The 25,397-nt window shown below is 45.0% G+C and overlaps 2 protein-coding genes across 7 annotated transcripts in view; both read right to left on the reverse strand.

Moving 5' to 3' along the window:
• Nucleotides 1-1,136: 1,136 nt before the first annotated feature.
• Nucleotides 1,137-15,570, reverse strand: HSD3B7 (hydroxy-delta-5-steroid dehydrogenase, 3 beta- and steroid delta-isomerase 7). Its single transcript, XM_062012033.1, has 6 exons — nt 15,423-15,570; nt 11,572-11,727; nt 8,434-8,542; nt 4,132-4,231; nt 2,598-2,760; nt 1,137-1,576 (listed from the first exon to the last, which is right to left on the reverse strand). Exons 1-6 carry the CDS (start codon nt 15,568-15,570, stop codon nt 1,137-1,139), a joined length of 1,116 nt encoding a protein of 371 aa, XP_061868017.1.
• A 3,112-nt stretch (nt 15,571-18,682) lies between these two features.
• Nucleotides 18,683-25,397, reverse strand: part of COL26A1 (collagen type XXVI alpha 1 chain) — a 176,289-nt gene continuing 169,574 nt past the window's right edge. For 5 of the 6 annotated variants that reach the window (XM_062012562.1, XM_062012561.1, XM_062012558.1 and 2 more), the window contains one exon: nt 18,683-23,501. In XM_062012562.1, coding sequence (XP_061868546.1) covers nt 23,329-23,501 — 173 coding nt within the window. In that variant the 3' untranslated portion in view covers nt 18,683-23,328. The remainder of the gene's footprint in view (nt 23,502-25,397) is intronic. The other variant, XM_062012559.1, reaches the window with a different exon arrangement.

A 25,397-nucleotide genomic window follows, 5' to 3' on the forward strand; every position in this document is an offset into this window, starting at 1 on the left:
GAAGTTAACTTGGCAGCTCACACAGCAGTGCTTTGCTTTCCTTCCTGGGTAATTACTGTGACTAACAAGAAGTGAATTTTGATCACTTCTATCAAGGATGCCATGCTGAAACTTGCTTTTTTTGCAGGAATATCAGAGCCCTTGTAATTAAAACAAGCTTTAATTTGTGCATGTGCACACTTTTACTGTGGGAAAGCTCGAGAGATGGGTGCATATCCACAGAACACACGAGTCTGATACCAACTCAATTCGAGATTTGAACCAGTATTGTAAAAAATGTCACGTTCCTCCAAGCTCAAGTGAAAACTGAGCTCTCTGTTGTGCTTGGTGCAGGTTTACCAGTCTCTCTGTATGTCTTAAAAATAGAGGAGCTGATAAACTTGATACAAACCACAGCTTTTGTTGTGAATTTTCTGAGAGTTCCTGCCCTGTCTATGTTAGGAAAATATCATCTGTGAAATACTGCTCCCAGACAGCCTGTGTAGCTCCAGTGCCACAGAATGAGCTGAAATGACCTCTTCTTCCTGAAGTTCAGGTGTTACTTAGCATAAATACAGCCCCTAAGGCCTTCACTTGAAGTTGCTGTCTGCCAGTACATCAGCTGAACACAGGCTTTAGCCTGTTTTGCTTTGCTGCTAGGGTGCTGTGAGGTAAGGGAGTGTGACTTAGAAGCTACACGAATCTCACCTCTGAGCTTGTAGACAGCAGTTATGCACCTATACCTTGGTAGCACAAGAGACTGGAAGTTTCTTTTTACAGGGATAGTATTTCAAACCAGGATGTAACAGGAAAAGGTACCTCTGGGAAAGGGGATTCTTTTTTATTAAACAGAGCAAGATCTTGCTGGTCTTTCCTTGTCTTCCCCAAAATTGTCCCTGAAGATCCCTTGAGTGTATGACCATGTCAAAGGAGACATCCACTTGCTGAGTATGGAAAGACACAGAGGCTGTAGAACAAAACTGGTTAACTAATTTTAACAAAAAGGTGTTTGCTGAGCACCATCTTTCATCTGCATCTGTCTTTTGTTCTCACCAGTGACTCCCTGGCAACCCTGGGAATGAGTGAGGCCACCAAGCCCTGCATCTATGCACACAGAGCTGCTGTGATAAGCTCTCTCCTTACCCCAAAATTGCTGCTTAGTTCTTCTTTTCATGAAGCTGAGGAGGCTCCAGATTGCCTACAGCTGATTTCAACCACTGTGCAGTTCTGTGCTTGCTCTCTTTCCAGGTGAAGAGGGGCTTGTACCCAAAATGCCTGGAGGCTTTATCTGTCTCATAAGAGAAGGTGGTGACTATTGTGTTAAGTAAAGGCAGGTTTAGGAAAGGCTTTGGCTTCCAGAAAGGGTACAAGATGACCTTGATTATCCTGTGCAGTTGTATCAGTAACCACATCTTCCAGTAAGGGATGTGTGAGCCTAGTCTCACTGAGGGGTCCAGAGAGGATAACAGCTGATGCCTGATCAGGAAACCTTTTCTTGTTGGAGTGTCATCATAGGAATAATACACTTGTCCTGCAAGTAAGTCTGGTTTGAGTTTCAAGTTCCTTGCTGCAAGAACATGCATCCATGCAACGTTCCCTGGAGAAATAAGGGGGAGAGGAACAGGTATTCAGAGGAGCTAAATTTTCCTGTTTACTATAGAATGAGTACACTGGATCTACTGGCTTCAGGGCTGTGAAGCAGGGTAAGCACTCATCATGTTACTCAGCATACAGTAGAGAGACTGAGTAGTTAATCCAGACATCCAAGGTCCTTTAAACCTTTGGTCTCCCTTTTGAGCTGGACAATTAATGTGCCTTGTGGTGCTGGTCGATGTGAAGCGAAAGGGCAGTGTTTTGTAGCGAGAGGAGGATGAATGAGAGGCAGTGCTCAAGAGCTTTATTCCTGGCTCTGCTGTGAGCCTTTGAAGAAGTCACTTGATTTATCTAGGCCTGATTCTTCTTTAACAGCATTTTCAAGCGACTGTTATCTGCACTTTTGGACAAAGACATGCAAGTGTGCTGCACAGGAATCACTAAAGCCCTGCATGGTTTAGCAGTGAGTTAAACTCCTCTGAAATGCATTCAATGCCACAAACTCTTCCCACAGGTTTTTGTGAGTAGTCTCATGTGCTTGCTAAAATCAGTTATGTAGCACAGCCCCCTTTTTTTTTTTGCAAGGAATTTTAAAGGCAATGTTAGTTTAATTTCTTAAAATGTAGAAGAAATCAAGTGTCTTTTCAAGCCAAAAGCATCTTCAAAATACTGGCTGAATCTCTCTCTCTCCCCCTATACAGCCCTTGAAATGTTTACCTACAAAAAGGAAGATTAGATCTCTATCCTGTTTTCTGCTGACTTCCCCAGTTTGCTAAACAACACTTTTCCTACTTTAAGGAGAAGATAAAAAAGAAAACCCTTCCCAGGAAAAAAAAGAGCAGAATGCAAACAAGTGTTTAACAACATTCCCTTAGCCAGTTTAAGTTTTGTGGCTATAAAAATATTTGTTCTCACTCCCTATACTCCTCTCTCTGTCTTGGAAGATTATGGTTAAGCTGATGTGTAAAATCCTCTGTGACTAAAACAGGCTGGTAGCACCACATGCAAAGAGATCAGCCACTCACCCACGTATGTGTAATTACGCTCTGTGTTTTCAGGCTCCAGGTAGTTCAACACTCCATCCCTGGCTTTGGCAAGCAAATATAACTCTTGGAGAAATGTTGCCTTCTCCCCATACACTGTGTTTGCACGGATGATGCAGGTTCTGAGTTTATCACCATTGCTGAGCTGGAAAATCAAGGTGGGATGTTAGCAAGTGGTGAAATCTTCTGCAGTGATACTGCCCTGCTGAGGTCTCATCTGGAGTCCTGTGGCCAGTTCTGGGCTCCCCAGCTCAAGAGGGATGGGGAACTGCTGGAGAGAGGCCAGTGCAGGGACACCAAGGTGATCAGGGGACTGGAGCATCTTCCATATGAGGAAAGGCTGTGGGACCTGGGGCTGTTTAGTCTGGAGGAGACTGAGGGGGGATCTCATTAATATTTACAAAGATCTAAATGGTGGGTGTCAGGAGGCTGGGGCAGCACTTTTTTGATGATATCTAGCAACAGGACAAGGGGTGATGAGATGAAGCTGGAGCACAAAAAGTTGCATTTAAACATAAGAAAAAACACTTTCAGTGCTGAGGTGAAGGAGCCCTGGCACAGGCTGCCCAGAGAGGTTGTGGAGGCTCCTTCCTTGGAGGTCTTCAAGACCCACCTGGACATGTTCCTATGTGACCAGATCTAGGTGAACCTGCTTCTGCAGGGGGGTTGGACTAGATGATCTCTAAAGGTCCCTTCACCTACTATTCTGTGATTCTCTGATAGTGGATTTTTTCCAGATTAAAAATGAAATCTGGGAATATGGGGCTGGAGAAGACAACATTTACACGGGTGCTCTGGAGACTCAGGGCCTGGTTTGGGTCCCTGAAATGTAAGGAAACACCTAGTTTGATGGAGTGTTTCTTTACACAGCACACCTGTGCCCAATGTGGTGCTACTGAGAGATGGCAGTGGAGGATGCTAGTGCCCTTAACTCTTCTGCAGTTATAAGCTATTTGCAACAACCAAAATCAGGTACCAGAGGAAGCCAGCTAAGCTGTCTGGCCTCAGACTGTAATTTGGGAGAGAGAGATGCTCCAGGGACTGATTTAGGACATGTCTCATTTTTACATTCTGCTTCATCCTCTAGAACTCATCTATCTGCTGGCAGTCTGAAAGGACTAGCCAGTTAACTTAGGTGGCTGACTCTGGGTACACTAATGTTTTGTATTCTTAAATCACTTGGGTAGGCCTGAAAGTGACACCTTTGTGCAGTATGAAGTGAGTGAACATGGATTCTTAGGCCCTAATTTAACAGCTCTTTCCAAAGTAGTCTTTCTTCTGGTGAAGTTAAAGCACAGGCTCAGAGGGCAGAAACCTTTGATCTTGCAAGAGTTTGACAGCTTCCTGATAATGTGGGAAAATCAGGCTTTGTCATGCTTGGGGCAATGTGTTTTCTACATCAAGTTGAGGCAGCAGTTGGATACACAGATATGAGCTGTAGGGTCTTTCTAACCATCTGTCTCCTTCCACCCATCCTGTGCTGTAATACCAGGGATGCTACTATTGACTTTTGTACCTTTTTTCCATTGGCTTCAAGTACAAGTTTTTCTGCCATGACCTTTGTCTTCCCATAAGGCAGCTCCACTTCCCCACTGTATTTGGTGTCCTCATTTCCTCTGCAATAGATTGTGAGAGACTCTGAGCAACCCTGGACTTAGAGACACACAAGGTTTGGAGACATTTGTCACAACATGATTTACTCTGCAGTCCCTGCTCTCCAGGGGAGAGCTAGCTGTGAGAATATGAACCCAAAATCCTTGCTGCAGTTAGGGAGAAACAAGGCCTGAAGAAATACCAGGTGGTTCTGGGTGTTTATATACAGGTTTGCATGAGGGTAGTGGTTTGATTTCTGGGACCTGGCTTTGTTTTTATCTAATACTGTGACTGAAGCAAATAACATTCTGGGAAGCAAATTAGAAGGCAGTGGAGTTACCTTTTAAGCAACTCACAAGTGGCTGAACAAGGTGTAAAGAGCACAAGAACACGGAGGGCAGGAAAATGAGAGCAATCCTACTAGATTTTTTCATTAGAGGTACAGAAAAGCCACTCATGAGCCATAAACTAAAAGGAGCAGCTGCTGCTTAATTTTCTCACAGAGTTGATTAGAGCTGGGAGTCATTTGTTGGTGATGTGATAGAGCTGCTGGTGATCTCCTGGAAGACAAGAAATGGGCAAGTTTGTGCTGGGATCATGCATCTCCCCTAGCAAATTAGACTCATGGGGAGGAGCAAAGAAGTGGACCCATGATTAAGGGCAAGAAAAACTGGCAGCCAAGCTGGGGTCACTTGGTTGCCACTGTGGGAGACAACCTGCTCCTCAGCCTCCTAACTTAAACCTGCAAGGAGGAAAGCCCATGGGATCTAATGTAACTGGTCTCACAGACCCTGAAATAATTCCAAGTAGAACCAAGAAATCAGCTCTTATTCCCCACCAGGGCACTGGGGTTTTGTCACTGTGGGTCTGGATCAACGTGAGTCCATTGGAGGAGTCAGTTCTGCAGATTCAGTAGGCTCTGGAGGAGCTGGAGGCCAAGGAGACCTTGTTGGAAAGGACCATCCATAAGTGCCATGTGGCCACTTGCTCCTCTGCTGCCATGTGTAGCAGGGACAGGCTCTCTCTCCCTCTGCATGCTTCAGGAGACTTCACATTTTTACATTAATTTACTGTATGCTTTGCTCACCTAAAGCAATCCACCCTGGGCAAACACCAGACTCTGACAGGCATGGGGTACCCTCACACAGGGCAATGAAGGATTATGCCTCTTTTACAGCTGGGGCTCAGTTGAGCTTCTGGGAAGGGTTAAGTGGGCTGTGACAGGTTCATGCAGCAAATCTGCAGCAGAAGCTATTTTGTCAAACACTGGGCCTCTGGAGAGCAAGCTCAGACTCAGGCTCCCTGTTTGACCTTGGCCACGTTGCTCACTTTTCTCTACGCTCAGATCTCCGTGTGTGAAACGTGGATAATGCCCTTGCCTTTCTCTTGCCTGTTTGGCAGTCTGGTATCTTGTGTGTCAGATAATCCCAGTTGAGATCAGGGCCTTCTTGTGCTACAGCAACAGAAATAAATGGGGAGCATCAGAACTACAGCCTCCTCACACACCCTGGGCTTTCATCACAAAACCCTCCTCCCCTTCCCTGTGCTTAGGGGTGATGAGCAAGAGACAAACCAGAGAACAAGGAAGACAAAAGATTGATTGTGCATGGTTTGTTGCAAGCTCAGGAGAGGCCCAAGACAATTAAAGGGGTTATCTAGAAGTTCTACTTTTAATTGCTTTCTTGGTTTTTTTTTCTTAATCTAAATTTGTTTGTTGCCTTGCAAAGCTTTTATAATGCAGCAGCTTCACAAAGGGACAGACCTGCCTTCTGCTCCTGGGCTGCAGGGCTCTGCTCATGTTTGCCTTCCCCCACCCTTTCTGAAGCTTGGTAGTAACAAAGAGCTCAGCATAATGCTCTTGCTTTTCAAAACGATCCCAGATAACTGAAGGCTAATCAGACTGGAGCAGCATTGTCAGAAGGTATCTCAGCAGTGGCTGTCTCACAGGGATTGAGACTGACAGAGGCATTTTCTATTATTGTCGGATGCTGAGGTGTGAGCATTATCCCTGCACCCATCACCCTGTCCAGAGACTAATCATGCTTTGTCTGTGTCAATTCCCAAGCACCTAGAAGTGAGTGAAATAAAATTACACAAGGAATGCTGGAAAAGGGGGCAGAGCAAAAGAAAAAGGTAGGCAGGATGGTGGGATGGGAAGGAGAAGAGCAGGACAGATTGGATGGGGAGGAAGGGGTGAGGAGAGGAGCGAGGGGAAAGCTGCATCACCTGTGCTTTCAGTCTGGAAAACACAGCTGTGTTACTTTGCCTTTCTGTCATCACTGGGCACCCCACTGAGACAGGGAGTGTCATTGTCAACTGGTGTCTGACCCCTCTCTCATTTTGCAGTATGTAATTCCCTTGGTTTAAACTCAAAGTCACTGGAGAAGGAAGATCACTCCCTCAGGCTTTCTCCCAGCACCGGGAGGGAACCTCAGTGTATTCTGCAAAATGAGTTAAAGGCTCGAGCTGGGGGCTTTGTTTGCCTTTGTTGTGGGGAAGGACTGGGAGCTGATGAGCAGAGGATGTTCCTGTGCAGCTCTAGAGGCATCAGCCTGGATGGGCTTTTGCTTGCACCCCTTGGTGACATCATTACAAGCCAAAGGACCATCTTCTCAGGCAAGACTTGGGGTAGACCTTTCAAGACATCTGTTCACATCTGTCTCTTCAGTCACACAGTAAGAAGGATGTGGCTATTTCTACATTCATTTTTAGAAATGCTTTAGATATGCTAAGGACAAATTGGGCAGCTTTGCAGGGACACAGAGCCTCTAGTGCTCATGGTCTCAAGTGGATGGAGGTTTGTTGCTCTCATGGATTTATTTTTTCATAAGCCAGACGTTTATTCTACAGATTTGGGTGCTTGAACACTTCTCAGAGCAATGAGGTTATGCCTTAGCTTACTTGTGAATATGAAATTTAGGCTTTTGGGTCATTTTATGTGATGCCTTAAGCAACCTTTTCTAGCTGGGCTCAAATTTCTAGAGCAAAATGATTGAAGCCAGCTGTGTCTAGACTGGCTGCCTGTAGACAAAACTTGAAGCCAGTTCACCTTGCACACAAACTTCCATGGTTTGAGCAGTCTGTATGGCTACAACCATGCTTGAAGTCAGCAAGGAGCCATACACTGGTACATACCACACTGCAGCTATCTGACTTCAGATTTCACCTGAAACTTCAGCTCCTGGTCTTCAGAAATATCAGCCCAGTCCTCAAGGTGCAAGTACTCTTGCCTCATGAGTACAAAAAGTATCCAGACACTGAGCCCTGAGTGTCAGCTGCTTGTGAAAGTTCTGGATATCAAAGATCTATAAGCAAAAGACCCCTCCAAATTGTAGATGTGAGCACTGTCTTTGTACTGCTACAAGTCCCACCTTTGCTTCAGGGGATTTTCTAAAGTTCTGCTGCTGCTTCTGCATCTGTGGGTCAGACTCTCAGGAGCCACAGACAGAAGAGATGGGTTGAGTATAATGCCCCAAATTGTGAAGTCCAGGAATTAGCTCTCATCAATATATTGCTAGGAAGAGGGATTTTGAAGGGTGTGATTTCCAGGGCAGATCCAGGCTACAGAGAGTGGAACTAGACATGAATATTGCAGGACAGCTTAACATGAAACACATCTGTTTCCTAACACTATGAGTCCAGCTAACTGCAAGAAGGGAAGGTGGTAGAGTAGCACCTGCCCTTTGGATTGACTCAATCCAAATGGGAGAGGAGAGGAGAGGAGAGGAGAGGAGAGGAGAGGAGAGGAGAGGAGAGGAGAGGAGAGGAGAGGAGAGGAGAGGAGAGGAGAGGAGAGGAGAGGAGAGGAGAGGAGAGGAGAGGAGAGGAGAGGAGAGGAGAGGAGAGGAGAGGAGAGGAGAGGAGAGGAGAGGAGAGGAGAAACTGACCTGACAACAGGACCTTATCACAAACTTCAGCATGTGAAACTGATTTTAGGGCTTAGAGGAGCAGGGCCATACATATAGGGGATGGCCTGGATGGTGCAGTTGGGGATTACATCTCTCAACCAACTCCTTCCATCAGTGGTATCCAGGTTTAGGTGGGGAAAAGGTATGGTTCCTGGAACTGAGGAGCAGCAAAGAGGAATTTTCAAGAAAGAGAGGAGGAACTGATAGGAAGAGGAAACACATCATCTTTTGTAGCCACAACAAAACTCTCCATCTATTTGCAGTTTCATCACTGTTTAGCTGGAAATCCAGAGAGATGGCGATTTGCTCAGCCTTACCTGAACATAGGCTCATGTGAAGTATTGGGTCCAACAGCAGCAATGGAGCTTGTGTAGACAACATATGGGATGTTCAGGACGCAGCAGGCCCTTAACACATTCTCAGTACCTGTGGGGCAGGTTGAGAAGGACAAACATTAACTACATTGCCTTGATTCATGTTATGGAAGTCAAAAAATATCCAGGCTTGATTAAGGTTCTGACTTGAAGCAGGTTTCTGGGGTTTTTTTATGGCTGCAAAGTTGTAAAGCCATAGGTCATGTTCCTCAGATATGTTTGCACAGGCATGGATGGTTTATAACATGAGAGTAGCAGTTACATCTATGGCTGTAACGTGGCTTAACCACTGGCTATTGACAACTGACTTCAGTTGGACTTAATAGTTGCTAACAAAAAGGAAGCTGACAGCTCAGCAGAGCAAATCTCCATGCTTTCCATCTTTTTTGGTTCACAGGCAGAATGTCAGTGCAAATTTCAGCGTTATGGCAAAAAGATTGGTCTGTTAGTTGCCTCTATTGCTCTATAGAAGTTCTGCAGGATGACCACAGGGTGAAAATCCTCATAACAGGCTCTTGATAGCTCCAGAATTTCCAATGAAATAGTGGGGGCAGCTATACAAGTCCACATGAAATCCAGATGAATCTGTAGCATGGTTTGGCTAAAGAAAGGTTGTTCTGGCTGAACTTGTGGGTCAGTGTGTGTGGTTTTTGTTTGGTTGGGGTTCAGGGGAGAGTTTAAAGGATTTATGACTCTTCCAGGGATGGTTTTTGCATTCATTGTGGGGTTTTATTATTCAAGTTGATCCAATGAGAACCTCAAGAACAACAGCAGAACCATGGTTGCATACTGAGGGCCTTCAAATCTGATAAGGCAGATCTTAAAGGTTGCTGCTCACAGGGCTGGTTCCTTGGAATCTCCATATTATTTATCCCTGGCTAATCAGACTCTGCCCTTGAGCCCTGCAGCAGATCTTGCATGGGGAGGGTTTGGGATTTCTCTGTTCTCTTCATTGTAAAAGGCATAATCTGAAATTATCAAGGAAATCTTGAGTTTAGGATCATTTCAGAGGACATGAATCAATATGAAGACCTGGTGGAGAATAATCTATTCACTTCTCCATGAGCCTATCACAATATGCAAAGTGAACTGAGAACCCCTGTTGAGAAATATCACTGCAAAGAGCTGAGTTAAAATCCATTCAGCTTAACAAAAAGCAGATTAAAAAGTCTTTAAGTGACTAGATGGAAAAAATAATTCATGTAGAAAAGGGCTCTTCAATCCAGTCAACAAGGCTATAACAGGATTTGGCAGCCAAATGAAACTGGGGAGGGAATCAAAGCAGAATTTGTAAATAGATGTAAATTTTTGCCAGAAATGGTAATTAACCATAGCCACACTAATGCTCTTCAGCATTGTTATGGCTTGCTGAAAGGCATGATAGATAGCCCATTAACTCAAAGCCCTTAATTCTAGGCAAAAAGTCTTTTGAAAAGGCATAGGCCAATTTAGCCACAAATTATTGGGCTTAAGGCTGTGCTTGGATGAATTTTTGTGGCCCCAGTTACACAGAGGAGCCAGCCAGAGGATTATAGAGCTCACCTGCCCTGACCCTGGTTTTTCTATGAAGCCTACAGCAGGTACCAGATACAGTTCATTTTTATTCTTTCACCTGCAATGGTTTTAGCAGAAAACTTGAGGCTAATCTCTCAATTCAAGGATTTGAGAGGCCCCAGTGAGGGCAGCAGCCTCACTTTAGGCAGGTCTGTGTGTGAAGCCAGCCAGGGGAAGGCAGAAACACAGAACAGTTTGTCTCTGAAAAGAGGGTTCCTTGTTGAGACACCTCAAACTGAGCTCCTCACCCAGTCACACTGGGAAAAGCTTTGCATGTGTGGTTTGCTGGAATGTCACAAACATCTGTAAGAGGTTTGGTTTGCTGAATGGAGGAGTTGCTATCTGTAAAAACCTTACTGTGCTGAAGTACCTTGCTCATAGGGAACAGACAATGAAGAGGAAGGTCTCACAAAGCCATTAAAAGGCAGCAGGAGCCCTCAGGCTCTGAGTATGCTCAGTACACATGCACAGCACAGGCTTGAAAGCATCTGGTTTTGAAAACAACTACAGCAATGAAAAGAAGGATGGAATTTAAATGTTGTCCTTGAATGCATCAGCAAATAACAGGAGCCCTAAGCAGTAATTGAGTTTGAGATACATATATATATATATATATAGTATATATAAATTCATTCCTTGTGGTTAACAACTCATTTTAGCAGCTAACAGCCTGAGGTGCCATTGGAATTGCTGCTGTAATAGGGATTTCATTATTTTTATAGCCTGTGCTTATTTCCTAGATTTATGACCAGATTTTCTTTAAGCAGATCTTGCACCTAAGATGAAATCAGCTCTTGGTGTGTAGGAAGAAAGTGTTGTGGAGCTCTCAGTTATGAGTGGCTTGTAGACCTGGGAGAGTTGTGAGCTCTGCCTGTAATTACAATAACATCACTCCTGTAACAGTGTGGATGCAGTTCAGCTGGTATATAAAGTACATTTTTGTCCCTGGAAATCACACAGAATCACAGAATCCCAAAAGCTGGAAGGAACCTCAAGAGATCATCCAGTCCAACCCCCCTGCCAGAGCAGGACCACCTAGAACAGGTCACTCAGGAACTCATCCAGGTGGGTTTTGAATGTCTCCAGAGAATGAGACTCCACAACCCATCTGGGCAGCCCTTGGGAGAGCTGTAAGCTGTCTAGAACAAGAGTTAACTATCAGTTGCTGTCTTTGTCACATGCTAGCTTCTTGCCACTGAAGGCATGTTCAGAATCACCTCAGTACTATCAGTGGAAGTTATACCCTAGACCAGAGGAACTATACAATAACTTAGTGCAGGTTGGACTTCCTAAAATGAAGCTTTAGCAGTGGCTGCCCTGAGTGAGGATAGAGAGGCAAAAGCAGAAACTTCCCCACTGCAAAAGTCGTGGGTATGTTCCTCGTAGCAGAGTGTGCTACATGGGGGAAATTCAGGAGACAAGGGAGCACTAAATCAGAGGAGACACATTTGTCATAGCCTCTTGGATGACTACACCAAGGTGTGTGAATTTAAGGCTGCACTGAATTGCTTCTTTTCAAGAGCTTACCCCCAACGTTGACAGCTCTCATCTCCCAGAAGGGCACAGTGTTTCTGTAGTCCACAACAGCAGCTGTGTGAATAACCACGTGAACTCCCTGCATGGCAGCCAGGAGCAGATTGTAGTCTCGAATGTCTCCTTTCATCACTGTCACACGAGTGGTAGCTGGAGAAGAATCATATCATCATAGGTGCAGGGGAAAAAGCTACAAATCAGCATCCCCACCTTCCTTCAGAAGGAAGATCCCATTGCAAAGCTTTCCTCTCTGCAGGGTGAGCTGAAGGACACTTTAATGACCACACCACAAGAATACATCACACCACGGGAAAATATTGAAACACCCCTATTTTTAAACCCCAAGAAGCCAGCTCTGCATCCAGTCTAATTCAGCACAGCACTTTGCCAGTTTGCCACAGCTGTGGGTCTGTCACTGGCCATGTCTGCCACTGTAGATCCTCTCCAAGGATGGCACCGAGCAAGAGCAGGAGGCTGTTGGCCCAGAGCTGCAACTGGTTACAGGACTTAGAGTTCATGTGAACTGTGCCAGACAGTTTCCTTGAGAGGAACTGAGGTGAATTCAAGAGACATTGCACTGAGCTTTATCTAAATTGCAAATACTCTAGATGGGAAAGGAAAATAATGTAACAAGTCACAAAGTTTCATAGGGAATTCCTCCTTTTGACCTGTTCAGAAGTAGTTTCCCCTCACCCATCTAATTTACTCCCCTCCTTTTCATCAAACAGTTACTGTTGGCATCTACTGCTAATTTTCTTGCTTTGAGACAGCGTTGTAACAGTTAAGTGGGGTTTTTATTTGTCCTTTTCTGTAGTTGAGAGTAGGCCAGCAAGCAGCTGAGGTTGGGAAGCTGGACTGCTTGAGGCTTTGGTAATAAGGCAGACAACAGGTCTGTTGTGGGAAGGAGATGTCTGCTCTGCACTGGGCTGGCAGGTTCCTGGAGAGACAGGGATCAGGGAAGTAATTTCTGAAGCAACCCAGGGAAGGATCAGTGACTCCAGCCATAGAAGCATTATGACATGGAAACTCAATGAACAACTACCTAGAACAGTGTTATTGCTCATGAACTCAAAAAAAAGCAGAGTCAAAGTTGAGGACAGGCCAGTTAGCTGAGCAGCTGCTAAGAAGCATGGCATGTAGGAAGAGGCAGATGCTTTACAGAAGGGTCAACCTGATTTCTTCATTAACATAACAATTTGGTGGACTGGCTCATAGAGGGTTTCATATTCAACTAGTTTAATATTAAAGCACAGAGTTGATTCAGTGAGAACAAAGAGGGGAAAAAGGAAGAAGGCTTTGTCCATGTAGCAGAAGTAACACACTTGCTTGGAGGACCAGGGCACTGAGGAGGAGGCATCTGCTGAAAGGTCCTTGCCAGTGCTAAGAGAGTTGAATGTCAAGAGCCTCACAGTGAGGAGATTCTGCTGCTAGTTACTGGGAGTCAGAGTGTTAAATAGTTTATTTGCATCACCTGTCTTAAGGCAGCTGCTGCCATTCAGATGAGTAAGAAATCATGAAAGTTCATCCCAAACCAGGGAGAATACAAGGCAATACAGATACCTTCTTCAAATTGAGAAGGCCCAATGAGCTTTATCCAGGGCTGCTAAAGAGGTGATGGATGTCACTGCAGCTTTATTGCATTATCAGCCATTTTGGAGAACTTTTGGAGGCACAGGAAGATTGCAACAGAGCAAATAAAACACCTGTACTTAGAAAGAAGGTGAAGAGGAGCCAGGAAATTGCAGAACAGCTTGATTTCAACCCCAGGAAATACAGGAACACACATTTAACGTGTGTGAGCACCTCTGGGATAATAAGGAGAACAGAGGCAGCTGACTTGGACTTGTCAAGAACAAATCAAGTCAGATGAATCTCCTTTGTTCTTATGACAAGTTAACAGGCTGCACGGATATTGTGGAACAGGTTGATGTCATCTATCTTGATTTCAGAAGGGCTTTGGAAACTCTGTGTCATTCTCATAAGTGAGTTGGTAAAACATGGTCTAAGTGAGCCATATTAGGGTGAGCACAAAGCTGGCTGAATTACAGTTCCCAGGGAACTGCCAGCTGTGGTAGGTGGCTTCCCTGGGGCTCTCTGGAGCTTATTGCTGTATTTTAGTTGCTTTTTATTGCTTTCATCAAGAATGTGGCAGATTCGTTCATGAAATCAGCAGCTCACATCGGGCTGGGAGGGACTGAGAGTACGTGGAGGATCAGAGTATGAGCTGAGAGAAACTAATGGAGTGTGAGAGGGAGAAAAAAGGTGAAACTTGACAGGTACCAAGAGAAGCTGATGGGGCTTGGGAGGGAAGAGGCAGTGGGTCTCCATGAAGGAATTAAACTGGGCCAGGACAGCTCAGGAGCTTTTGCCTGTCAGCAGAGTCTTGCAACTGTGAAAAAGGCAACACTGTACTGACAGGTACAACTAGGACAATAGTGTGCAGGACAGAAAAGACAGATGCTTTATCAGCATTGGGAAGGCCACAGCTGGTCCTCTCTGTCCTGACCTCAGTGCCTTCTTCCACAAGAGATAATGCCAGTGCCCAGAGAGACAGAGTGTGTGAGCTGCAGAGGAGGAGGGAGCACACGAGAGCTGGCCTGCCCTCCAGGACACAGGGCTGTGCAGTGCAAGGAGGGCGCTTTCAAACCATGAAGATGGTTGTGGTAAAATATGACAGTATCAGACTTATTCTACCTGTAAGTTTAGATGAGAAATCAAGGACTTAAACTGAGGATTAGACTGTAGGGACTGCAATGGCCTGATGGTGCAGAAATTGGCTGCCTGAAGTGGCCTGAGGAGAAGATAGAAAACCATCAGTCAGGAAAGTCGTGGCTGAGCTGATTGTGCCTTGGGGCAGAGGGGAGGGAGTTGGGATGGCTCCTCAGAGCTGCTTCTGCCTCATTGTTCTGTGATTTGCTGTGGTGTTAGGCCACAGTTCTGAAACAGGGATTATGGCAGCTTCTTCAGACTTAAACACAGTGGGTTTTTTTCCAATTATGGGTGCTTTTAAGGTTACCTGAAGCCTGGGGAAACCAGTCTGGTGAGTTCATCTGCTGAGGGAGGGTTTCTGATGGTGATATTTCCCTGGGAGTCTTTTAACTCGAATGCTAACTTGTATCTCCTTTCTATTGATATCTCCTAAGAGATAGGATCTCCCTTATCATTTTTCCATCTCTCATTCAAAGAAGGCTGAAGGTCAGGGCAGTCAGAGAGGGAGTCACAGCCCACATTAACAGCGTGGAGCACTGCAAGCTGTGTTGGCTTGTTTTTGGAGTGGGTAATCTCAAACCCAGTAAAGCAGGTTGTTTTTCCCCAACATATCTCATTGTAATCAACTGGTGAAACATCAGAAGGCAGTTCTTAGAACAGGATCAAAGGCTACTACTACAGGTTTCTCTTATTTACCTCAGTATTTATGTCACAGTACCTGCAGCAGATACTGAGCTTGGTTCTGTTATAGCCAGGGGTTTTTGGTCATTTTGTTCTCAGAATTGATAACTGGGTGGAGCAGTTCAGGAGCATGGGGTTTTGTCCCTTTGCTGTTAGACTGGTTGAGCAGAAGCAACCAGATAGCCAGGTTCCCATGTCAGGTACTCAGTGTCCAAGTTGTTCCTGTAATGCTCCTCCCTGTAAGATCTCTCCTGGGGATTACACACTATGAATCTTTTTGCTTTTATTTAGCCCTATGATGAAAAATCCCTCTGAGCTGGAAGTTATTCTTCATTCAGCCTATTTAAACCAGGTTCTTACCCGATTCCTGTAACCATGGCATCTCCAAGTTAACACCAGCTGTCCTGAGACAGAGGGTTATGGCCACTCAATAGAGGCTGATGTCCTTTTCTTACCTGTGGTGAATTTTTCTGTTTCGTCTCTTGCTACTGAATCAAAAACTCTGACTTCTTTGATGTAGTCTTGCTGAGACAAGAGCTCTACAATCTTCTCCCCAATAAAACCAGATCCTCCTGTCACCAGGTAGACCCAGGCTCCATCCATTTCTGAAGATGCTTTTGTGATTGAGGAGTAGAGAGAAGGTTGCTGACAAGATCCTATCATGTACTGTTATCTCTCAGCCAATATGTTTTCTGAGCTAAGTCTAAAGTTTAACTGTCACAGAATGCTACTGGCTGAACATTAACTCCATTCAGTTATGTATAAATCAGGCACAGTCACACAAGTGCTGCCACAGACATAGCAGTGCTACACACAGGCCAGTTCTGGTCTCTTGGACTCAGCCTTTCCATGGTAGCCCATGATCAGTGGGGCACCTCCAGCTTGTCAATCTCACTCCAAAATTGTGATGCCAGAAGTTTTCCATCCTGGACAGCCCTCTCCCACAGGCCAGCTTGTCAGTCTTTGTAGCCTAGTCCTCTCTGAGTGCTGCACAAGAGTGGTGTGTCCTTGAGAAGTGCTTAGGGCAGCTGTCTTTTGGTATGAAGCTACAAAGAACTTGTTCCCATGCATTAGTGAACTCATACAGATGGTGGAGAGCAGCAGAGCTGTGCTCAGCTGTGTTGTGCACAGTGCAATCAAGGTCAGGAATGGTCATCTGCAGCTTTGTGATCACTGACCCTACCAATCTGATGATGGCACTCTTGAATGAATTCTTCTGAGTTGGAATATATACACACACATACATGTACACACACACAGTTTCTCTTTCACCCACTTATTTAGGAAGAGAAAGTCCTCTCTCAAATTGAAAATTGTAGTAAAAGCTCTGCCACATTCTTTGGCAAATTGTCACAGCAGTTAATTATCATCATCATTAAGAGAGTGCACTGTTGGCTTTTATCTGCCAGATAGTGGCTAATGGATCTTTTCCTTGCAAAGGATGTGTGCTATCCAGTTTGTCATGTGAATTTTAAAAACCCATAAATAATGGGGTTGGCTTTGACTAAGGGTGCTTGATTCTGTCTTAAGGGTGAAGGGGGTGGTGGTGGTGCTGCCCTCAGGCACAGCTGTTTCTCTCTCCACCTCTCACACAGAGTCTCAGAGATAAGTAAAAGTCAGGCCTGATCTGCTACTAGTCTCTTTGATGCCAAGCAAATTATTTCCTTAAGTCTACAGTAGTCCAATATTTTCCAGTCCACCTTGGAACCAGCTTGTTCTTGGTGAACTGTAGATACAGTGTGCTAAGAGAGGCAGCAATGATCATGTAATCTCCCTGCTTACTTTCCCTTTACAGTGTAGTAGTTGCCTTTCTGGCCATAGTGTTGCTTGGGAAGCTTAGGATTAGTTTGTTCCCATATTAAGATCACTGCTTTCCCCATCCCCATGTGAGCATGGGTCAGAGATGGTGACTGAGGCTGTGCTGGGGTGGGAGTGCTCCTGGCAGCCCTTTGCTGGGCACACACAACAGGCTGAATGCTTGGCTTTAAAAAGTAGGTTGTACAAGCAACTTGCTGCAGAGCATCTGGTTAATAAAGAGTTAAGGTAGTATATTCAGAGAGTAGCTGTGTTTCCTCTGAATATCTCTTTTTCTTTTAATCAGCTCCTGCTAGAAGTTCAATCTGGCCAACCCAGCCTTAGATTTCTCCTGTGCCATGCTGAGCCTTAGCAAAAGCACCATTTCCCCTCACTGTGATTACAATCAGTGGCCATAATGGCCCAGAGACCAACATGGGCCTGATGCTAATTTGGTGCTTGGCAGACCAGCACAGCCACAAATGTCCCAAGAAATTAATTTAGCCTTTTATCCAGCAACTCCCAATCTGTACAGTAATGATTAACAGAACTGTCTTCCCTCTGAGGACTTCTTGCAAGGATAAATATATCAGAGTTGGAGGTGTTAGGACACGAAAAACCAAGATAAATAGACCCTGGGAGACCCAGAGAAGTGCTGCATGGGAATGTTTGGCATCAAGTAACCTTGAGCATGTCCTCATCTGTGATGCAAAAAGCTGGATGAAGCAGAGGCCTTGAAGCTGTGGACATTTCTCTGTTTACAAGACTTAGACTTTGCTATAAAACTGGTATCTGCATATCTGCAGAGTAATCTGATCAGCAGGGCAAAAAAGAACTTGGCTGTGATTTACATATCTCTTGTTTCATTAGGATAGGAAAAAAAACAGGTTCAGAAACCAGAACTCTCATGTCTCTAACAGAGGTGGCTCAGGTCCTCTCCTGCAGCCAAGCCCAGGCTCACACATAGTGAAGCCTCCCTCTGCAATCAGGGAGGTAGCTGAATCTAAATGGGGAATCATTCCCATTGTGGGAAGGGTGAAAACACAACAAAAGCTCCCTAACCACATCCTCATCTAACAGTGTGACTTGTCAGAAGAGGTGGAGGAAGCACAGGTGGGCAAAAGCAGTGGCTTCTGGAAGAGGTGGATGCCCAGGAGGTACCAGGGTGTGACAGGGAGGAGGCCTGGGCAGCCATTGCTGGCTTAGATTAGCTCCTAAACTGTGAGGAAGCATTGGAGGAAGTGAGGCAAGTCACAAATACCAACAGATTCTAATTGATGCTTAAGCACTGCAGAAGTCTCTCTCTGGCTTGTTCCCCCCATGGCACAGTCTGCTCAGCTGAGCACAGCTCCACTGAGGGAGAGCTGCCATCTCTGCACCGAGGCAGAAGAGCAGGAATGGCAGGGCTGTTCCTGCAGGAGGCAGCTGCCATGGCCAGGGAGAGCCTCCCTCTGCAATGCAAAGCAAGATGCTCAAAGCTGCCATTGCCCAAATGCTTACCAAGGCTGCTCTGGGAAGTAAATGCCTCACCACGAGGGTGAGATATGCCCCTGTATTTAGTGAGTGTGGCTGGGAAGGCAGAATAGCAACCCCAGAGACAAACCTCTGAGAAGGCAGTTGTGTCTGCTGGAGCAGTCCAGCAATAGCTGCAGAAGAGCCAGTCCCATCATGGGCAAGGAAACTGTCAGATTTGGCTTTAGCTATGGACGGCTCTTTTCTACCCCATGGAAGATGACCTGAAGCAGGGTCTTTTTTAGAGCCCTACAAACACAGAGCCAGAGAAAGCCAGGATAGCAGGAAAGAAAAACAGATGCCCTCATTTCAGGATACAGTTTGCTTGAACTTGCTCTGAACTCTGTAAATACAGGACACCTGACATCATATTCATTTACAGTATGTTTATTTCTCAGTGCATTACATGAAAGGTCTTTGGTATTTGTGGGTTCTTGAATATTGTTCCCACTCTGTTCTGTAAGAAAATGCTGAATACAAACATTCCATACACAGTAACAAAACCCATAGCAAATAAAGAGAAATAGATATTTTGAACAATAACATAGCAATATGAAAACAGATAAGTAACCATGCAAGAGGTGGAACAAACAGATTGTGTTTACAAACAAACAGAGCCTGCCATAAGTGAGTTCATCATATCAGATGAGATTTAGTCTTGCTCTAAGTTAAGAAATTACACATGGTTGCAAGATACTGCACAGGGCTGCCCTATAAAAGACCAAATGGTGGTAAAGCTTATTACAATGAGAGAAGCTGGGACCATTTGCACACATACGAAACACACTGATATAAATAAAAACCTACTGTGTAAAATAACTAGTGAAGAAGTTAACATTTCCTTCTATGGGCAGGAATGTGCTTCGTGGATAATTATAGCACCTTTGAATTGCTTGGTTTCAAGGCAATCACAGAAACTGCAAGTAGTTTAAACCTCTGTACCAGCAAACACCAGAATGGAATGTCATCTCGAGTAAGACAGAAACTGTAAACGTGGAGGAGAATGGATTTCCAGTACATGGCATTGAGCAGTAATTCCAGAGGCTGGTTGTCTTTTGGAAGCCCTTCTCACACTGGTCAGGTTCCTGCATTAAAATGGTTGGTTGCAGAGGCTGGGAGTGAACCTGAGTCCCAGAGCCAAACTCTCAGGCAGCTGCTGCTGAGCCACATGTTGTGCTCCCCTGAGAGCAGCTCGTGCCAGTGGGACGTCTGGATCTGACTCTTATGGCCTGTTCCTGTGAAAGTTGATGGCAAAATTACTGTGGGCTTTGGTGGGAGCAGGTGAGGGCTCTTCTCTGTAGTTCATTCCTAGTTCCCTGGGTTGCTATCAGTAAGTGCAAAGTAGATACTCTGGAGAGAAGCATTCTCTGTCTCCCAGGAGCACCAGATTGCTGGTGAACATGAGGGTGCACGGATTGCAAAGGTGTTTGGTTGTGCAATGTGCTGCTGCTGCTCAAGGCAAGGAAAATGTGTTACTACTACTACCCAAACCAATCCAGGCCACAGACACACTGGAGCTCAGAGATACATTAAGGATTCCAAAAAAGTCTTAGGATTAAAAAAAAGGGAACACACTATGGTATTGCACAGTATGCACAGGAGATAAAGCACTAAACACTTCAATTAAAATATATTTCTAAATGAGCAGGCATTCAAAAGAAATCCACTCTCTAAGTTACACAGACACAGCAAGATGTGTCATATGCCCTGGCTAAAATGAACCTTAGTGTCCTGCCTAAGATGGAAAGTGTGGTTGGAGTGGTTTGCTTAGTCATGAATAGCATCAATGTTAGCATGTGAGGCTGTGTTCACCTTTAAAACATAATGGAACGGGGTCTGCACAAAGCTGTGCTCCAGCCCTTGTAGAATGAAACCCCAGGTGAGAGGAAATCCATTTGGTATAATCCCACTGTCACCCAAATTAAAGATACAGTACCACGTGAGAGAGAGGTGTAGCTAAATAAAGCAAGAAGTGTGGGGAGAAAAAGAAGTTACATAGCTCATACAGAAATCTGGAAAAGGCCATCATGAAAATGGTTTGCAACCCAAACCTCACCAGTCTTTCAATGGCTGACCTGGCAGGCTTCACTGCAAACAACTTCCACAGAATTTCCTTTCATCTTGCTGCTAATTTGTCTGAACTAATTAAAAAATCTCAACTCCCAGTCATTATGAATGACTTGAAGAGAGCACTTGTCAGGCTAATGTGACAGCTGTGAATTCAGGAAGACAACTTGGAGGAAGAAAAGTTTTTCTTTCACTTCAGTGTGAAGGCTCCAAAATGTCAGAGAAGTGAAAATGGTCTCATTGTACTTCCTCTTCCCCAAATTCAACCCCTAGATACACAACCAGTGAAACCAAATTTTGCCTTTCCCCTTTTTAAAGATGGCTTTGGTTTAGTTCCTGAAACTGCCATTAGGACCCTTTCTCTCCTGGAAGCCACCAGCTCTGTCTTGTAATGTCCATGGGATCAAGACCAAGACGGTCCTGACCCAACACAGAGGTAATTGAGTGCTTCCCAATTCCTACAGGGCAATCAGCTTGTAAATGGGGAAACATCCAATTTTTATGCATTCAATTTTTACATGGAAAGATTATTCCAGGAATGCATTGGTGGCTGCACCCCACAGCTGCCCACCACCAAAGCTATTGCCCTCGTGAATGGAGCTTGGGCTCATGCTCGCTCCTCATGAATGGAGTGACTGGAGAGACATGAGCTGGGCACAGCCCTTCAGTCAGTCATTGTATGTTGGAAAGTTGAGCTGTTTGTGATTGGTTTTAGGCTTTTTATTCCTGACTTTTAAGGCTGGGAGCTGGTTGCCAGCCTTCTTTAGGACACTGATTTAATTCAGCATCATTTCTGTACACACTGTCATTACAATTAGCACTGGATTTAGACTTGGTGCTGAACTTGAAATTCAGATGCATTCAAGGAGGCTGTCATTCATTCTCCCTAAAGGATTTTAACTACAAGACAACTACTTGAGGTCAGTAACCTGCTTGACTTGGGCAGTTTTACTTGTTTCCTTGTCATCTGACTCCATCATGCTCCAGCTGATGAGTACAGGCAGGCAAAGGAAGGCTGGAGCCTGAAGCATCATCTCTGGGCAAAACTCTGCATTCACTTCAAATGTTGGAGTCTTAAGGAAAGAGAGCACCTGATTGTACCAACTCCCCAGACTTCTGCAATGCTTTGGGCTTGTTTCTTTGAAATGTCCAAAGGAAAACCTGAGCATACAGAAGTCCAACCTGAGCTACACAGGCTGAGTGCTGAATGAGCCCCACAGGCCTGAGCCAAGCAGCACCAGGATTCAGAAGCAGAGCATGTCAGTACATTTACTGCAGCCCCCCCAGTCAGCTGAAACCAAGGCTGGTTAGTCTTTAGCTGTACAGCAGCAAAAAGCTTCTGTGTGAAGATAAGTTTTGGGTGCTTGCTCACCACTTCACCTGTTTTGAGAGAGTTGGTTGAACTTCTAAAGAATGAGGCCAAATAAAGACAGAGTTCTGCCATCTGAAGCAGCCTGTAACCTGTTCATTCCTGAAAATAAAATGCTCATCAGAGGAAAGATTTGGATGTCCTGATGCCTCTGGAGGTCTAACAATGTATATGGCAAGTTAATTTAATGTGTGGCCAATGTTGGCCAGGCTGAGTTCCTTCTTTTTCTTTTTTGACTGTAGTAGAACAGTTTGGCTTTTCCAGATTGCTGCATCTTGCATGAGGAACCAGACAGAACATGACCAATTTACCTGATTTATGCCATAAACCAACCAACACAAACTCAATTTTCTCCCTTTTATCCTGGTCTGAACTTGGAAACTGCCAGAACAGGGGGTGGAGGCATTAAAAAGCTATGTAAGAATTGATTCTGTTCATTAGTCTCTTTCTAACTGTCTCCATGAATGACATCAACTTGTCTGATTTGGTTTGTGCAGCAGGTGAAGTCATTAACTTGCCACTGAAGGGCAGGTTCAACTTCTTAACCCTGGAGCTGGGACTTCCCCCAAAATAACAGTCATTGCAAAAAAAGGTAAAACTTCTTTGTATTTAACTCCCAGTGCAAGAGAAGCTCTTGACAAGACTCTAATTCCTTAAGGCTGTGGTTTGCTGCTACCCTGTCTCCAGATGCAAATGTCAAGGATTTGCTCACAAGATAAAAATGAAACAGTGTGAAAACATTTTCCCTTGTTGGTGTAGGACTAAGAAACTATTGCAAAACAGTATTTTCTGTGAATACTTATTGCAGCTACTTAATTATCTCTGGATGTAGGCACATGTTGAACATAATATGGGAACATTCTTGCACAATTCCACCATATCTCTTACCAACTGCTCTGTATTTGCACAGAAACAGTCTAATCTCAGTGAAGACAGACAGAAAGTCAATGTTGCTGTGAACATCTGCATCCAAAGTCATTGCTTAGCCAACCAAGAAGAGAAATGCTGCCAGTCACATGCAATTAGCAACACAAAAAGCCAGGATTTGGATGCTGAATTCCAAAGAGTAACCTGAATTTTCAGTTTTAAACCTTCACTCAATTTACCAGTTTGGGTTTTGCTTAAAAGAACTTCTTGCAGGTGAGGATGTGAAATTGGTATCTTCACCTGGAAGTCAGCGTGACACCACCCCACCAAACAAAAGCAGATGCCATCAACTACAGCAATGGATGAGGGTAAGGCTTGGCTTTGAGTTTAGATGGGACTGATTGTCTCAGCCAGTTAAGCAATGCTTTAACTGAGTAACTTTCAAGGGCAGTGGGGAAACAAGGAGGGGATTAAACTCTTGAGACAGGTGGTGTCATTTTTGTAGACAGCTTCTGAGGATACCTGCCATCTGGTATTTTAAAGGCAAAACAACAAATCAAGAAAAACCTTCCTAAGACCCTCTCTGAGCTATGGATAAAACATTCCCTGCAACAAGGGCGTAGTGTTGGCCAGATAAGGAAACCCAGTTGCCAACACTGCAGCCTCCTACCCACTTCATTTGCACTCTGCAATTAAGCACTGGGATACTGTATCTTTAACTGGTAAAAGGCATGGAGAACACACAGATGCTCCTACTTGATCCGACTGCTTCTCCTTTTGGCTTCACTGTCATCCAGCAGCGAAGAGAGGATCTGGTAGGCCTGTGGCTGCCGGGGTCCTCCACGCTTGATCTTGATGCTGGTTCGCAGAGGGGAGCCTGGGATCACATCTTGTCCAGAGCCTGGCTCAATGGAAGATAAAGAGTCTGTAAGGAGAGAAAGTCACGGGAGAGCTCTATTTAAAAGGGGAGGCTAAGGAAAGAGTAAATGGGCCCTTCTGAGTGGTACCTCCTTTGGAAGACGTGTCAGCCCTCCTGTTGGCTTTCCATCCAGCAAGCAGTTCTGGTGCTTACGTGTTTGCTGCTATCAGCTATCATGCTACTCCTGTGTCAGATCTTTTCCCTCTGCACTGTCTAAACTCTTTGGGGTAGGTACTCTTACTGCCCAGCAGGTCCTGTTCCCGTTTGTAATTCCATTTATAAAGCTCTGTTCTTTTATTGATTATAAATTCGCTTGCACAGATTCCTGTTATTGAAAGGTGAAGCCAAGTTGTCACTGGGAAGTGATGCTGCTGAGGGTTTAAGTACCATTTCACTCTTTGCAAAGGCAGACTTTCTGAGGCATTGAAAAGACTGAATGAAAGGACTGACCCACCCTAGGCTAAAGCCAAATTAGCAATAAAGCTGGGAGGAAATATTAGCTGTCCATTCTCCCAGCATGCCTCACCTAACACACACCTCCTCTCTCTACAGCACCCACCCTACAAAGCTAAATATACATCTGACTACAGCCACCCTTCTACCTCCCCAGCAGTCAGCAGCAGATGCCCATAACTTGATGCTGCCTCATCATTTGTAATGCCCTTGTTTCTTCTTCCTCTTGCCTCCACACACAGACATTTGCTTGTTTCCCTGTCAAGAGCCCATCCTCACAAGCCAGCCAGCCACATTTCTGTTTCAAGTGAGCATTTGGCTGTTGGAGGATTTGTGCTGTGCTCACTGCAAGGGAAACGTTGCCAAACCATTTGGGCTTTCGTGTGTCCCACAGGGCCGCTGGCTGCGGCCTGCCAGGCCGACTAACCTCACCCTGCCCTCCCGTCGCAGCAAGAGCTTTGTTTGCTGGTGTGTTTTGCCTCGTTGCTTGGGTGGCTGTGGTTTTGGAAACCACACTGATTGTGAAGTTTCTTGGGAAAATGAGAGCATGGGATTGGCATTTCTGCGTGGGTCTCCTGAGCTGGGCTGAGCTGGGCTGAGCTGGGCTGAGCTGGGCTGAGCTGGGCTGCCCAGGAACCTACGGCAACATCCTGAACACCTACGGTGGGAACAAGCCCAAGAGAGTTGGTGCTGGCTGATTTAGAGCTGTGTATTACCTTGCAGTGCAGGGAGAGCTGTGCTCAAGGAGATTCTGTTTTGCTCAAAGACATTCTGTTTTGTTATTTTTATGTCTTTTCCTGTTGTTAAGATTTTTAGGGGCTTTCTTTACCCATACACACATAAAGGGATGAACACCATTGCACAAGACAAAAAGGCCTCACTTTCCAAGTTCTCTTTCTAAACAGTGTTTTTGTGAAAGAATGGAACTGTCTCAAAAGCACAGAGTAAAATATCATTTTTAGCCTGTTATTGGATTAAAAAGGGAACTATTTCCATAAAGTCATACAAAAAGGTGTTTAAATATGGCCTGAACTACACTGTACAATTAAAATCCATTCCTGTTTGCTGTTACACTGGTATGGAAGTATATATGGGCATGACTAACTCCCCCCTGTCTCAAGCAATAACAGACAACACATTCATATCAGTAAAAAGGGTTTGTTTGAAAATAAGCATTTCTCAATAACAGCAGCACATGCCTTGTTGCTGCTGGGCTGCCAAACAGGCAAATATAAACAAGTATAAAATAGGGAGGCTAGGAAGTTCTGCAGGGGCAAAGATGTGTGAATGCCCCAGTCCAGCCCCAGTGTCTATACAAGCTTCCTGAGGAGCTGCCATTTTGCTTCATACTGGTATAAATGAGGGTACAAAGTAAAAGACAACAGAGGGCCAGGCCCTGGGTCCTGTGAATACACTCCATTGTTTTTCTGGACTGGGGTCCCCTTCTCC

The sequence above is a fragment of the Colius striatus genome, chromosome 20 (genome assembly GCF_028858725.1).
Source record: "Colius striatus isolate bColStr4 chromosome 20, bColStr4.1.hap1, whole genome shotgun sequence".
Taxonomy (NCBI): domain Eukaryota; kingdom Metazoa; phylum Chordata; class Aves; order Coliiformes; family Coliidae; genus Colius; species Colius striatus.